Source organism: Heterodontus francisci, chromosome 16 (assembly GCF_036365525.1).
Source record: "Heterodontus francisci isolate sHetFra1 chromosome 16, sHetFra1.hap1, whole genome shotgun sequence".
In the NCBI taxonomy this organism is placed as follows: domain Eukaryota; kingdom Metazoa; phylum Chordata; class Chondrichthyes; order Heterodontiformes; family Heterodontidae; genus Heterodontus; species Heterodontus francisci.
In genome coordinates, this window is record NC_090386.1 from 39,902,857 (window position 1) to 39,919,827 (window position 16,971).

The window sequence follows — 16,971 nt, forward strand, 5'->3', positions numbered from 1 at the left end:
ATTTATTTGTTCACGTGGTTTGGGCAGTGCTGATAAGGCTATATATACGAACCACCCTTGCTTGCTGTTAAAAGGTGGCAGTGGGCCTTTTCCTTGAACTACTGCAGTCTGTGTGGTGATGATGCTGCCACAACAGTATTAGGCACAGAATGCTAGAATTTTGACCCCATAACAATGATGAAAGTTATAAATGTCCATCAAGATGGCGTGTGTCTTGAGGATGATGGTATTCTCCTCATATTTAATTGACCTTGTGCATCTAGTGACCAAATGCTTTCTAAAGACCCAATCTGTAACTGCCAGCTGAAAAATAAAGGGTGGAAATATCTTCTATTAATTGTGAATAGAGCCAATTCCAGCCATAGTCTTCTCACATTTGTTGGGACAGTGTACCTTGTTCCCATGATGCATTTAGGTCTTTTGGACATTACAGAATCACAGAATTGTTACAGCACAGAAGGAGGCCATTCGGCCCATCGTGTCTGCACTGGCTCTCCGAATGAGCAATTCACCCGGTGCCATTTCCCTGCCTTCTCCCTGTAACGCTGCACATTCTTCCTTTTCAGATAACAGTCTAATTCCCTTTTGAATGCCTCGATTGAACCTGCCTGCACCACACTCTCAGACAGCGCGTTCCAGACCTTAACCACTCTCTGTGTGAAAGTGTTTTTGCTCATGTCACTTTTGCTTTTCTTACCAATTACTTTAAATCTGCGGCACAGTGGCGCAGTGGTTAGCACAGCAGCCTCACAGCTCCAGTGACCCGCGTTCAATTCTGGGTACTGCTTGTGTGGAGTTTGCAAGTTCTCCCTGTGTCTGTGTGGGTTTCCTCCGGGTGCTCCGGTTTCCTCCCACATGCCTAAGACTTGCAGGTTGATAGGTAAATTGGCCATTATAAATTGCCCCTAGTATAGGTAGGTGGTAGGGAAATAGAGGGACAGGTGGGGATGTGGTAGGAATATGGGATTAGTGTAGGATTAGTATAAATGGGTGGTTAATGGTGGGCACAGACTCGGTGAGCCGAAGGGCCTGTTTCAGTGCTGTATCTCTAAATAAAATTTTAAAAATAAATAAAATCTGTGCCCTCTCCTTCCCAATCCTGTCACGAGTGGGAATGAACATTCAGTGAATTATTCCAAATGATTATAAACAGTGATCAGAAAACAGAAGTGCAAAATGGTTTGTACAACAAGGATTCTTTAATTTTATTCTTAACCTTTCTTATCACAGGAAAGAGGTTCGGGATCTGGGATTGACAATCGTTGTAGATGCCAGGAGACGCCCACCTCATCCTGCATTATTTAAGGCTTTTGGATTTCTTCAGGTGAATAAATATTGGATATGGAATGTCCCCAGGGTATTTTTAAAGACTCATCCTTCCTTCTCTTTGTTATTATGAACATACTAAAACTGACAGACAGAAAAAGGACCACTATTCCATCCAGCCTGACCCACACAGCTGCGATGCCTTGTGCATCACAATATATATGCTCCAAACACCACCTAGAAATCATATGATCTCCTGGGAGGCAAAGAACCCACACCAATTTGGGGAAAAATAATCTGGAAAATTCCTCTCTGACCCCTTAGACGATTGAAGCTAGTCTAGGAGGTCACTCTGGCCCTGATTTACATTATGGGATGCTCACCTCTTGCACGAGGTCATCTGCATCCCAGCCAGAAACAGGTCCAGCTCTCGCGTGAAGGAATTCAGGGAATCTCTGTTCACTACACATGCACTACACTACACACATGTCCATTATTCTCTGGAAAAAGAACCACCTCCAAATATCTAACCTAGATCTCCACTTACACAACTCAAGATTGTGATCCCTGGTCCTTCCTAATCCATTTAGATGGACTGCAGTGGTTCAAGAAGGCGTCTCACCACAACCTTCTCTCGGGCAATTAGGGATAGGCAACAAATGCTGGCCTTGCCAGCAACGCCCACATCCCATGAAAGAATAAAAAAATTGAAACAATTGGTCTACCAAAACGCAATCTAATCTCTTCATCGAATTTAAATCTTGGTCAAACTGAGGTAAGATTCATAAATCCTAATTGAAGATTTCACTTATCTAAATCAAAGGTTCCCTACAATAGGGTGTGCTATGCAATCTCTTTGACTCTTCCATGTTAAGGTTGACACCAAATTCTTTTTCTCTAATCCCTCACCTAGCTTCCCACATCATCAATTTCAAAATAATTTTTAAAAATGCATGCATTATGTAGAAAACCAAAATGATTTGTAGGATAGGCCCCAACTTCCAATCAGCTAATGCCTTGTACATGATTTCCCTAATCTGTTTCTAGTTCCAATCTTCGATCAAGTCTATTTGTTCCCATGCAGCAGTGTGAATAATGCATGAAATTGGTCAAAATATGCTAGAGAAAACTGGCAGACAGAAAAAAATCAGGAGAGCAGGAAAGCAGGGGAACAGTGATAGCGAAAAGCTGTAAGAAAGGAGAGTGAGAAAATAGAGTATCAGAAGACAGGAAAATAGAAGTGAAAAGAAAGAAAGAAAGAAACAGGAATGGAGAAGATAAAATAGTGAAGGAGAGATGCAAGTAGAAGAGAAAAGGAAGAGAGAAAGGAACATAACTGAAGGAGGTGAGAGATAAACAGAAATGAAGGAGAGAAGTGAGAATGACAGCATGGTAAGTTTAGCAAGTGTTGGTTTTAGTATAATAATAAAATCAAAATACTGCAGATGCTGGAAATCTGAAATAAAAACAAGAAATGCTGGAAATACTCAGCAGGTCTGGCAGCATCTGTGGTTTTAGTATTACTTACTAATATCACTATTGTTATGACCATGTGAGAAAAGTGTCTATGGGTCTGTTACTGTCTTCACCTGGTCTTATTGTAACAGGGTTTAATTTTTTTAACACACTGTGTTTTGAGAACAGCTTTGTGAATCCTTGTTCACAGATTTAAAATTATAAGGCAAATAAATGAGCATAAACAGGCTTTCTCAGGTTTAAAGAAGAAACATGAAATTTTATTAAACCTTAAACTTAAACTCTAATACGGTTAACGCCCACGGATATACGACATGCCCACGCTAGCATGCACATGCGATACACACATGCAAATAGGGACAGAAAAGAGAAGAGGAAAATATAGTAGAGAGGGGTTTGAGACAATATCAGAAGAGTCTCTTGTTTACTGTGCTTCGAGGTCACTTGATTGTAGGTAGTCTTGCTGTTCGCCGGGGCCCAGTGTTCCTTTTAAACCTTGTTCACGCAGGAGGCTTTTCTCTCTTTGAGGTTCACGTGTTTTCAGAAGATTCAGTTCCGTGGAAAAGAGATGGAGGCAGGCAGGACTGGAGGCTCTGTTCCAACCAGGAGCACAGGGCATTCTGAATTCAAAACCTCTGTTGGAAGTTCAAATTCAGAAACTCCAACAGTCAGTCAGTCAGTCATGTGACCAAAACTGGTCTGACCACTTATTCTATGTATTGGGGAAGCAACAACTGGGTCCCCATTGTTCTAACACTGTAGGTTATTATGCAAATGTCTTTCCAGTCAGGAGCTTGCAATTTTAAGTTTTAATGTTCATGTGGCGAAATCATGTGTGCCTCAGTCTTGGCAGGTGGGGGTCTGCCTGACACTATCCATAGCAAGAACAAAACAACATGCATTTATATAGTGCCTTTAACATATTAAATGTCCCAAGGCATTTAACACCCAGTATTAACAAAAGAGTTAAGAGAGGAGAAGAGATAAGGTTGGAGGAAGTTTTTAAAAGTGGAGACAGCAGTAGTAAATTGGAAGAGTTTATGAGGAGAGTTCCAGACCATCAGGCTGAGATGGTTGAAAGCTTTGCATTGCTGGTGGAGTGGAGGGGAGAGGCGGGAAGGGGGTGGAGTGGAGTGAATGTAGAAAGGCTTGAGTCAGAAGAGCAGATATCACAAATTGATACAGGACTGGGAGAAATGCAAAGGTAAAGACAAGTAAGGCTTAGAGGGCTTTGTAAATAAGGGCATTTTTAATTCAATTTGTTGGAGGATGGAAAGCCAGTGGATATTGACAAAGGCAAGTGTGATAGGCAAGCAGAGGGTAGAATTTTGGATGACCTGAAATTTATGTAGGGTGGAACTCAAGAGGCTGACAAGGAGAGCATTGAAACATCAGCCCAGGTTATGTGCCCAAGACCTGGAGTAGAACTTGAACCCAGAACATTTTGACTCAGAGGTAAGGGTGCCACCAGAATTAAACAGTTTGTGTAGTTTGGGAGTTAGTGACAAACATTGTCTAGTCTAGGACGACTGCAGTAAGGAAGATTAGATGTCATGTCCATAACAGAGTCCATCACAGAGTCTGTCCAGTTTTTCTTCCCGTAATTTAAAAGATAAATCGGGTGGGCTCTATTGTGAGCATGTGATTCTCACTGCCTGATTTTCCTCTCTGTTCTCCATACGGATGATGCTTTACGTCCTTGCAGTAAATTAACCCGACCCTATTTTGAAAATACGAGGCCCACCAAAGCTGAATATTTGACTACCTAAGTTGATTTTGTTTCTAGTTGCAATATCAAGACTAGAATGTGGTATTCCTGTGCAATCAAGAAAAATATATTGCATTGATCTTTCCAATACTTAATCACTTTGTTGTTCAATTCTGCAGGAGTTTGCTCCTCACTCCATTCATTGTGTCCTGATATTGACAGATAAGGAGACAACTCTCAAACTGGAGAAATGCCCAGGAATATCTGTAAGTGCTATTTATACCGCTTGAGAAATACAAGTAGAATGGTAAAATGCTTTTAACTTGATTTCAGCTGTGTCAGAAGGTTCCTTTAAAATCAAAGTGATACTGATTTACTCGACATGGGCCAGTTATATTAGCACTTTATGCTTTCCCGTATATACATATGTGTCCTTCATCTGGGAGCTCATCTGAGTTAAGCAATAGCTGCTGACCATGTTACTCTATACTGGCTGGCAGGTTATGCTTGTGAGGATGGCAAAGATTTTTATGCCAACTTCACTTTAATGTATCCCTTTAATGCAACCCAGCAATGCAAGGTAATGAGTTGAGCAACACAACTGAAAACCGGCCAGGAAAAGGTGCTTGAATCGCGCGTTAGGTTTTAAAGGAGGACCCTGGATGGGTCATTGTACTAAAACAACACAGTAGCAAAATACTGCAGATGCCGGAAACATGAAATCAAGACCGAAAATACTGGAAACACTCAGAAGGTTAGGCAGCATCTGTGGAGAGAGAAACAGAGTTAACGTTTCAGGTTGATGTCCTTTCACCAGAACTGGCAAAGGTTAGAGAGGTAACAGGTATTAAGCAAGTGCAGAGGAAGGAAAAGTGGAGGAAAAGAACAAAATGGAGTGTCTGTGATAGGGTGGAGCAGGAGAAATTAATTGACAAATGGAATGATGGTGCAAGGCAAAAGGGGATAGTATTGGAACAAATAAAAAAAAAAGTTGTGTCTAGAGGCAACAATAGGGTCAACACCAGGAGCTGCTGTCCAGAAAAAAATGGAGGCAGTGGTTATGACCCGAAATCGTTGAACTCAGTGTTGATTCAGGAAGGCTGTAAAGTGCCTAATCGAAAGATGAGGCACTTTTCCTCCAGCTTACATTGAGCTTCATTGGAACAGTGCAGGAGGCTGAGGTCAGAAAGGTCAGGTGGGAGTGGAATGGAGAATTACTGCTAATTATTAGTTTGCCTCACAGAGGAACCTTCTTATGTGTGCAAGAGATGAGTTATACGTAAAGATTCAGTTCAGTGAGCTCTATCTTAAAGTCTCATTTTATTTTATTTTCATTCCCATGGCAAAACATATAGCCTCTGTTTTTGAAGAAGGTATTGTGGAAAATTAAAGAACAGAATGATTGCGGCTTTTCACCTACTCAAGTGTAACAAGTTTCTGGCATTTGCCATGTGTTTACAGCATTGCACAGAGGTGTGGGTGGTTTGGTTGTGTTTTATGCATTTAAAAAATATGCACCAATTTTGTATGAACAGAAATAGAGCAGAAGAAACAGATACATGTTCTTGTGCGTGCGCGCGCACACACACACACAAACAAACAAGCACAAACACACAAACAAATACGCACATAGACAAATGCACATAGAAACATGCACACGAACACATACACAAATACACACGCACAAGTACACACACTTTTGGGCATAATTTTTCGTGCCTAAAAGGCAGGGGCGAATCCCTCCTTGGCCAGGTGTAACCCACACAGCAATTCTATGGCGCCAGGCCAGTTAACAGCCTGGTGCCGGGATACCCGTCCCTTTAAAGACGGGGAATCCCGTCTCCAAGAGCGGCCGGCCAATCACAGGGCTGGCAGCTCAATGGTATCAGCAGTGCCACTAGGAGTGGTGGCCACTGCTGGTACTGCAGAGGCTTTGGAACCTGGCTCAGCGCTGGAGAATCGGACCTCAGGTAAGTGAGGCGGGGTTGCCAGGGCCAGTCCTGAAGGCCCTGGCGATGGGGGTGGGATGGGGGAGGGTGGGCCTTGAGTACAGGGGAACGGAAGTACAGGGAAGGGTTTTTTTGTTGACAGGAGCCCTCCTTGGGCCACAGATTGTCCACAGAGGAGCCCCCGCTCCCCCCACAAGCCTACATAGAGGTCATCTCGTTTTACTGGACAACCTCCCCACGTGGTGGAGGTCCCTCCTTCCCCCCTCGCTGACTTAATGCCATCAACAGAGGGAAGAGGCTTTTAAGTGGCTGTTAATAGGCCTCTTAAGGACCTCAAATGGCTTGTGGGCAGGAAGGTGTTGTGATGGAGAGGTGATGGGCCCTCCACCCCCACCTCCTATCGCAATTCTCTGGGCTCCCCTCACCTCCAAACATGTCTCAGGGGCCCATAAAATTCTGCCCAAACACACACAAATACACACACACAAATACGCACACAGACAAATACACACAAACACACAGAGACAAACATACACACAAATATGCACACAAACACACACACAGAGGCAAACAGACACAGAGACACATACTCACACACTCACAAACTTACTTAATACACTTTTGCATAAGCACACACAGCCAAACACGGTAGATTTTATACAAACCTCAATATGTGCACTCAAGTGTCATAGCTAATGGGGAAGGAGGCTGGAAATGGTTGCTAGGATTTTTGTAGTTATGTTATTATTATTCTTAACTATAATTTACAAACATAAAGCCATTACTTAAAGATTTTACGATTATCAAACCACCTAAGTATAAAAGTAAGTCTGTTGTGTGAAGACATGATGATTAAAGACTTTCAGAATACAATTAAAGACAAAGTGATTATTGGCTTATATAATTATTCCCTGACCCCTGAAGGCATCAAGTGAAGCTAAATGGTTGATTTCTTGATTGGGTACTCCTGCAGGAGAGTGCCCTTCACAGGGTGCATGAGTTGGAAATTCCTGTATCTTAAACCCTGATGTTTTATTCACTGATTTAAAACTCGAGGTTTGTGGGCCCACTATTTTCCAGACTGGGCTCCATTCAAACATTTCTCTTTATCAGGAGGAACCAGACCAGGGAACCAGTCCTTATCGGATAAAGAACTTCATTAAAGAAAGATGACGTTCTTCAATTTGTAACTGATGTTTTATGCATAACTTGAATTATATAATGCATGTTGTTATTGTTTTAATAGATGGAAGTTTTGACATCCTTGAAAGCCCTGCATAAGTTTATTGACAGCAACCAGCTGACCGAGAATTTGGAGGGGACATTTCCTTACAATCACTCTGAGTGGATTCAATTCCGTATGGTCAGTAATACATCACTTAAAAAAACTTTACTAGTTTTAATAGAGAACAAAAATGTAGATTGTCTTACATTTTGTATTCATATCAATCATTCCAAAAGCATATTGGTAAAATGTGCTTTTTTTAATGATTGCATCAGTTTAGATGTGAAGTCCTATTGTTTGATTCATAATTGAGTTAAATATTTACCTCTCGTGGCATTTCTCACGTAGTTGCAAAGGTTGCCCAAATTGGGCCTGAGTTGGGTTGGTTAGTCTGAGCCATGAAGGATCGTGGGAGAGTGTGTCAAAGGTCAGGGATGTTCATGAAGCCTGGTAGGATGCAATAGACCATGAAGAAAAATGTTTTTGGAACAATTGGAAGATGAGATTTTTTATATTTGCTCTTGGGATGTGGGAGACACAGACCAGGCTACATTTTTTCCCATTTCTAGTTGCCCTGAGGATGTGGGTCTTCTCCTTGAACCACTGCAGTCCTTGAAGTGACTCCCACAATGGAGTTAAGTAGGCAGTTCTAAAATTCTGACCCAGTGACAATGAAAACACAGCAAGGTGTGCTGAAGTCAGGATGGTGTGTGACTTGGAGGGGAGATTGGAGGTTGTGGTGTTCACATGACATTGCAGCTTTTGTTTTTCTTGTTGGTGGATGTCACAGAAGAGGTAGGTGCAGTCAAAGTCACCCTGGTGAGTTGCTGTAGTACATTCTGTTGATCACACATACTGCAGCCATCAATATGTTCGTGATGAAGAGTGTGGATATTGAGTCCAGTGACAGGGGCATAAATTAAGCAAATTGCTCTGTCCTGGATGGTGTCAAACTTATTGAGTGTTGTTGCAGCTGCACACCCATCCAAGCACCCATCCTACTGATTGGAGCCTTGTAAAAGATGGAAAGGCTGGGAGGGATCATGAGGTTAGCTGCTCATAACAGTGTACCAAACCTCTGTGATGGGTGTCTCAACCTCCAGCAAAACTGCCACTGAGAACCCTGCATCACCCCTTCTGTGGGAGGCCTGCTGAATCCAGGGTCAATTAGGCACTTCACAGGACAGCGGCGGGCCTTCCATGAGATCAAGGACTCCAGCGCCGGAAGTCCCGTCCACTGAGAGTTGTCAGCCAATCAGAGGCTGGCAGCTGTTTAACTGAGCGGCGCCACCATGGAAGCAGTGGCTGCTGCTGGTGGAGCACCCAACTGAGGCTTGGGGTAGCGCTGGACCCAGGCCACAGATAGGTCAGGGTAGGAGGGGTCTTGTGGGCTGGGGGTCGTGGGGATGGGGGAAGTGTCGGGGTTGGCAGCAAGGGCAGGGAATGGCTCTCAGCGGGCCCCCCATTTCCCGATGCCAAGTCCCTTGTTCAGACATTAAATGCCTTTGAAAGAGGGATCCCCACCAATCCCCAATTGGAGCCAGCGAGCAACCTGCACGGTTTCTCTTGTCGTGCTCCCCATGCGGTTAATTGCAGCGGCAGCAGGATGGGGCCATTAATTGGGCATTATTGCCCACTTGAGGGCCTCAATTGGTGGCAGGGCGGGAAAGGCCATTCACAGGCCTTCCCACTCCGGACTTAATTTTGGCAGAGGTGGGAATGTGGCATGGCCGCCCCCCACCACCATCTCACCTGATTACATGCTCTTCCCACCTCCGATCCCGCTGCGGGGGAGTACATAAAATTCTCCCCCCCCATGGTGTAGATATGGGTGGCCCAGTTTAGTTCCTGTTGACACTCTTAGGATGTTGATGCTGGGGATTTAGCAATGGTGGCACGGTTGCAGGTCTGCAGGAGGTGGCTGGGTTTTCTCTTGTCCAAGGTGATCATTACCTGCCATTTATATGGTACAAAAGTTACCTGTCTTTTGCCAGTCCAAGACTGGATATTATCCAAGTCTTAATGTAGGTTGGTGTGAGTTGCTTCATTATTCAAGAAGTGTGAATGGAGCTGAGCTCTTTGGAATCTTCAGTGAATGGGCTCACTCCTGATCTGATGCTGAAAAACTGGTCATTGATGAAGCAGCTGAAGGTGATTGGGCCAAGGACACATCCTTGAAGAACAGCTGTGGTGATGCCCTGATGCTATAATGACTAATCTCCAACAAGCACAACCATCTTCCGTTGTGTCAGATACGACTCCAGTCACTGGAGAGTTTCCCTATGACAGTGCAAAAATGTCTACCACATACACACATGTACAAATAGAAATGATAGAATATCACTCTGTATCACTGCCATTACGAGGTAGAATTTATCTCTATTACATTATTTAGAAGTACATCATTGTTGTCTTCATCCTATCGTTGTTCATCCAAACCTTTATCAGCTCGGCCTAGCAGTAGAACTCTTGGCTCTGTGCCATATGGTAATGTATTCCACACCCGCCCCCCACCAAAGATTTGGGTTGAAACTCTATGCTTTACCAAGGGAGTGATACATTGTCAGATGTGATGTCATTTGCATGAGCCATTAAACTGGGGACCCGTTTGTAGGATGCAAAATACTTTTATTTGAAGATGGCTAGGGGAATTCTCCCAGTGAACTGACCAGCTCCTATCCTCCAAAAATAGATTAACTAGTCCCGGACTACATTGCTGTGCAGAAATTGGCTATCCATTTGCCTTCAAAGCAACAGTGACTAAAGTTCACAAACAAGTCTTTGGATATGAAGAGCTTTGGAACACCCTGAGGATGTGAAAAGAACTATGTGTAATTTGTGATTATGGTTACCAGAGCAATGAAGCAACATAAAGCCTCAAGGAATTGTTCAATTACATAGTGGATTTTATCACTGAACCACATAGTTTCTGAACCCTTCAATTCACTTGCACAAAATCTTCCATCAATACATCTCACAAGAAATGTTGTGTAAGTGAAAAGGCTTTGCTTTCAGAATAAAAAACAACTTCTTCAGAAAGGCAGTCTTTCTAAATGTTCAGATTTACAGAGGATTTTGATGTACAGGCCCAGATAACTACATGGAAATATGATGTGGCAATAATGGAGACCTCGCTCAAAAAAGGGCAGGACTGGACATTAAATATTCCTGGATACAAGGGGCTGGATTTTCCTTCTAGGGTCGGGAACCCGACTTTGGGAGAACTTCCGGGTCCCAACCCCACACCATGCCACAAGTAGAATACCAACACGATTTATCAGTCCCAGGTCAATTAATGGCCAGAGGGTGCACTCGCTGTTCAATTAAGGATGGAAGGCATTTTCATGAAGCTGGAGGGCCAAAAGGAGGTCCTCCAGCAATGACAGATCGGCAGCCCCACCATCCGAGGTGGGAGCTGCTGATGTGTGTGGGAGAAAGAGAGAGGGCAGCGACATCTTGAGGCAGCCTCTGAGCACTTCTTAAAAATATAAAAATACAATGAAGCCAAAGCTGCCAGGGTGCCTGATGGAGGAGGAATCCTTTCACACGGCGGCCTGTCGACACAGCTGTAGTCTTTGCGATATGGCGACTGGAGTTTAAAAATTCAACTGAAGCACAGGCCCCCACCTTATCCCCCCTGGTCTGCCACTGGGAGGCTGCTTCCTCTCACTGGCTGTGTTTTGGCCACTGCAATCAGCACAGAAGAAGTGCCTTGATAGGCCCCTTAATTACCTTTATTGGCTACCTGCCACTTGCGGGTGGGTAACAGTTCTGTCCTCCAACCAGCCTTTTTGAAAATGACTCAGGTTGGAACCGTGCCAGCAAACCAGCATGTTGGCCAGCGGCAAGAAATTCCGGGCCTGTCCCCCTCCAGTCCTGCCCCCATTGAGCTTTGAAAATTCTGCCCAAGGTGTTCTGGAAAGATAGGGAAGGAAAGAAAGGAGGAGGGGTGGCAGTATTGATTAAGGAGAATATTACAGTGCTGGACAGTGAGGATGTTCTGAATGGGTCAAGTACAGAATCTTTTTAGTTAGAGTTAAGAAATCATTCAAGATTCCATTATACTACTGGGTGCATTCTATAGGCCACCAAATAATAAGAAAGACATAGAGAAGCAAATTTGCAACGGAAGTACAGAGAGGTGCAAAATTATAGAGTAGTTATAACGGGGGACTTGAATTATCTGAATATAGACTGGAATAGTAATAGTGTAAAAGGCAGAGAGGGGAAAGAATTTTTGAAATGCATTCGGGAGAATTCTCTAGATCAGTATGTTTCTGGCCCAACAAGAAAGGATGAATTGCTGGATTGGGTTCTGGGGAATGAGGTGGGTCAAAAGGATCAAGTGGCAGCAGGAGAACATTTAGGGAACAGTGATCATAGTATCATAAGGCTTAGATTAGCCATGGAAAAGGACAAGGAGCAATCTAGTGTAAAAACAATTGGAGGAGGGCCAATTTCAGTGGATTGAGAATGGATCTGTTCTGGGTAAATAAGATTGGCACGCAAAACTGTAACGAAACAATGGGCTTCCTTTAAAGAGGAGATGGTTTGGGTAGTGTCCAGGTACATTCCCGTGAGGGAGAAATGTTGGGCAACCAAAGCCAGAGCTCCCTGAACGATGAAAGAGATAGGGAGTAAGATAAAGCAGAAAAAGGGTGCTTATAACAGATGTCAGGTTGATAATACAAATGAGAACCAGGCTGAATATAGAAAGTTCAGAGGGGAAGTGGAAAAGAAAATAAGAGAGGCAAAGAAGGAGTATGAGAAGAATCTGGCAGCTAACATAAAAGGGAATCCAAAAGTCTTTGATAGGCATATAAATTGTAAAAGGGTAGTAAGAGGAAGGATGGAGCTGATTAGGAACGAAAAAGAGAACATATGAATGGAGGCAGAGCGGGCATGGCTGAGGTACTAAATGAATACTTTGCATCTGACTTTACCAAAGAAGATACTGCTGAAGTCATAGCAAAAGAGGAAGTAGGTGAGATATTGAATGGGTTAGAAATTGATAACGAGATATTAGAAAGGCTGACTGTACGTAAAGTTGATGACTTCACAGAATCACAGAATAATACAGTGCAGAAGAGGCCCTTCGGCCCATCGAGTCTGCACAGATGCATTAAAGACACCTGACCTGTCTACCTAATCCCATTTGCCAGCACTTGGCCCATAGCCTTGAATGTTATGACGGGCCAAGTGCTCATCCAGGTACTTTTCAAAGGATGTGAGGCAACCCGTCTCTACCACCCTCCCAGGCAGGGCATTCCAGACCGTCACCACCCTCTGGGTAAAAAAGTTCTTCCTCAAATCCCCCTTAAACCTCCCGCCCCTCACTTAAACTTGTGTCCCCTCGTAACTGACCCTTCAAATAAGGGGAACAGCTGCTCCCTATCCACCCTGTCCATGCGCCTCATAATCTTGTACACCTCGATCAGGTCGCCCCTCAGTCTTCTCTGTTCCAGCGAAAACAACCCAAGCCTATCCAACCTCTCTTCATAGCTTAAATGTTCCATCCCAGGCAACATCCTGATGAATTGCCTCTGCACCCCCTCCAATGCAATCACATCCTTCCTATAATGTGGCGACCAGAATTGCACACAGTACTCCAGCTGTGGCCTTACCAAAGTTCTGTATAACTCCAACATGACCTCTAAAATAAAAGCAAAATACTGCGGATGCTGGAAATCTGAAACATAAACAAGAAATGCTGGATTCACTCAGCAGGTCTGGCAGCATCTGTGGAAAGAGAAGCAGAGTTAACGTTTCGGGTCAGTGACCCTTCTTCGGAACTCTTTTTTCCGAAGAAGGGTCACTGACCCGAAACGTTAACTCTGCTTCTCTTTCCACAGATGCTGCCAGACCTGCTGAGTGAATCCAGCATTTCTTGTTTTTGTTCCAACATGACCTCCCTGCTTTTGTAATCTATGCCTCGATTGATAAAGGCAAGTGTCCCATATGCCTTTTTCACCACCCTATTAACCTGCCCTTCTGCCTTCAGAGATCTATGGACAAACACGCCAAGGTCCCTTTGTTCCTCGGAACTTCCCAGTGTCAGGTCATTCATTGAATACCTCCATGTCACATTACTCCTTCCAAAGTGTATCACCTCACACTTTTCAGCGTTAAATTCCATCTGCCACTTTTCTGCCCATTTGACCATCCCATCTATATCTTCCTGTAACCTAAGACACTCCACCTCACTGTTAACCACTCGGCCAACCTTTGTTGCATCCGCGAACTTACTGATCCTACCCCCCACATAGTCATCTATGTCGTTTATTTAAATGACAAACAATAGGGGACCCAGCACAGATCCCTGTGGTACGCCATTGGACACCGGCTTTCAGCCATCTGTCATCACTCACTGTCTCCTACAGCTAAGCCAATTTTGAATCCACCTTATCAAGTTACTTTGTTTCCCATGTGCATTTGCTTTCTTGATAAGTCTCCCATGTGGGACCTTGTCAAAGGCTTTGCTGAAATTCATGTAAACTACATCAACTGCACTACCCTCATCTACACACCTGGTCACATGCTCAAAAAATTCAATCAAATTTGTTAGGCATGACCTCCCTCTGACAAAGCCATGCTGACTATTACTAATCAAATTTTGCCTCTCCAAGTGGAGATAGATTCTCTCCTTCAGAATTTTCTCCAATAGTTTCCCTACCACTGACGTGAGACTCACTGGTCTGTAGTTCCCTGGCTTATCTCTACAACCATTCTTAAATAGAGGGACCACATTAGCTGTTCTCCAGTCCTCTGGCATCTCCGCCGTGGCCAGAGAGGAATTAAAAATTAGGGTCAGAGCCCCTGCAATCTCCACCCTCACCTCCCTTAGCATCCTGGGACACAAATCGTCCAGACCTGGAGATTTGTCCACTTTTAAGCCTTCCAAAACCTCCAGTACTTTGTCACTCCCTATGACAATTTGCTCAAGAACCTCACAGTCTCTCTCTCTAAGTTCCAAATCTACATCCTCATTCTCTTGGGTGAAGACAGATGTGAAGTATTCGTTCAACACCCTACCAATGTCCTCTGGCTCCACCCAAAAAGTTCCCCCTTGGTCCCTAATGGGTCCTACTCTTTTCCTGGTTATCCTCTTCCCATTGATATACTTATAGAATATCATGGGATTTTCCCTACTTTTACCAGCCAGCGCTTTCTCATATCTCCTATTTGCTCTCCTAATTGCTTTCTTAAGCTCCATCCTACACTTTCTGTACTCCACTAATGCTTCCATTGATTTGCTCTCCTTGTATTTGCTAAAAGCCTCTCTTTTCCTTCTCATTGTACCCTGAATGTTTCTGGTCATCCATGGTTCTCTGGGCTTGTTGCTCCTACCTATTATCCTAGAGGTAACATGTTGGGCCTGTACCCTCCCCATTTCCTTTTTGGATGCCCCCCACTGCTCTTTTGTAGATTTCCCGACAAGTAACTCTTTCCAGTCTACCTTGGCCAGATCCTGCTTTATTTTACTAAAATTCGCTCTCCCCCAATCCAAAACCTTTTTTTGCAACTTGTCTATTTCTTTCACCATAACAAGCTTAAATTGTACCATGTTGTGGTCGCGATCACCAAAATGCTCCCCCACCAACACATCAACCATCTGTCCGGCTTCATTCCCCAGAATTAAGTCCAGCACTGCACCCTCCCTTGTTGGATCCTCTACATATTGAGCTAAAAAGTTCTCCTGTATACATTTTAAGAACTCCACTCCACCTAAGCCCTTAACACAATGACTATCCCAATTAATGTTGGGAAAGTTGAAATCACCTAATATAATTACCCTATTATTTTTACACACCTCTGAAAATTGCGCACATATTTGCTCCTCAATTTCCCGCTGACTATCTGGGGGTCTATAATAAACACCTAGCAATGTGGCTGTCCCATTTTTATTCCTAAACTCTACCCATAAAGCTTCATTTGATTCCCCCTCCAAGATATCATCTCTCCTTACTGCAGTAACTGACTCCTTAACTAATATTGCAATGCCCCCTCCTCTTTTACCCTCTCCTCTGTCTCGCCTGAAGATTCTATATCCCGGGATATTGAGCTGCCAATCCTGCCCCTTCCTCAACCATGTCTCCGTGATGGCTACTGTATCACAATTCCACGTGTCAATACTTGCCCTTAACTCATCCGTTTTACCTGCAATACACCTGGCATTAAAAGTAGAGGCCTTCCATCCTGGTCTTACTCCCTTGAAACTTACTTCCGCTGTATTCCCTCTGACTTGTTCGCTTTCCTGTGTTTAGTTGTGTCCCTATTCTGCTAGGAGTCTGCATCCCCTCCCCCTGCCAAATTAGTTTAAACTCTTCCCAACAGCACTAGCAAACCCGCCAGCAAGGATGTTAGTCCCCCTTTGGTTCAGATGTAGACCGTCCCACTTGTACAGGTCCCACCTTCCCCAGAAACAGTCCCAGTGGTCCAGGAATCTAAAACCCTCCCTCCTGCACCAACTCTTAAGCCACGCATTCATCTGTGCTATTCTCCTATTTCTATACTCGCTAGCACCTGGCACTGGGAGTAATCTAGAGATTACAACCCGAGAGGTCCTGCTTGTCAGGACTGAATGAGATGCACCCAAAGATGCTGTGGGAAGTAAGGGTGGAACTTTCAGAGGTACTGGCCATTATCTTCCAATCCTCCTTAGATATGGCGTTTGTGCCGGAGGACTGAAGAATTGCAAATGTTACACCCTGTTCAAAAAAGGGTGTATGGATAAACCCAGCAATTACAGGATGGCCAGTTCAATCTCGGTGGTGGGAAAGCTTTTAGGAACGATAACCTGGGACAAAATTAACACTCACTTGGACAAGCGTGGATTAATTAAGGAAAGCCAGCATGAATGTGTTAAGGGTAAATTGTGGTTAACTAACTTGATTGGTTTTTTGATGAGGGTAACAATGAGGGTTGATGGGGGACATAGGAACATAGGAGCAGGAGTAGGCCATTCAGCCCATTGAGCCTGCCCCGCCATTCAATATGATCATGACTGATCATTCATTTCAATGCCTTTTCCCCACACTATCCTCATATCCCCTTATGTCATTTGTATTTAGAAATCTATCAATCTCTGCTTTAAACATACTCAATGAGCTTCTGCAGCCCTCTGGAGTAAAGAATTCCAAAGATTCGCAACCCTCTGAGTAAAGAAATTTCTCCTCAGCTCTGTCCTAAGTGGCTTCCCCCTTATTTTGAAATTGTGTCCCCTGGTTCTAGAGTCCCCAACCAGGAGAAACATCTTAGCTGTATCTAGCCTGTCAATCCCTTTAACTATTTTGTAAGTTTCAATGAAATCACCTATCATCCCTCAAAACTCTAGAGAACAAACGCCC

General features: G+C 43.9%; 1 protein-coding gene across 3 annotated transcripts in view; it reads left to right on the plus strand.

The window, feature by feature from the left end:
* Positions 1-16,971, plus strand: part of LOC137378062 (pleckstrin homology domain-containing family G member 4B-like) — a 186,210-nt gene that overhangs the window by 102,368 nt on the left and 66,871 nt on the right. For all 3 annotated transcript variants that reach the window (XM_068048123.1, XM_068048124.1, XM_068048125.1), the window contains exons 6-8: positions 1,231-1,324; positions 4,630-4,716; positions 7,646-7,762. In XM_068048123.1, coding sequence (XP_067904224.1) covers positions 1,231-1,324; positions 4,630-4,716; positions 7,646-7,762 — 298 coding nt within the window. The remainder of the gene's footprint in view (positions 1-1,230; positions 1,325-4,629; positions 4,717-7,645; positions 7,763-16,971) is intronic.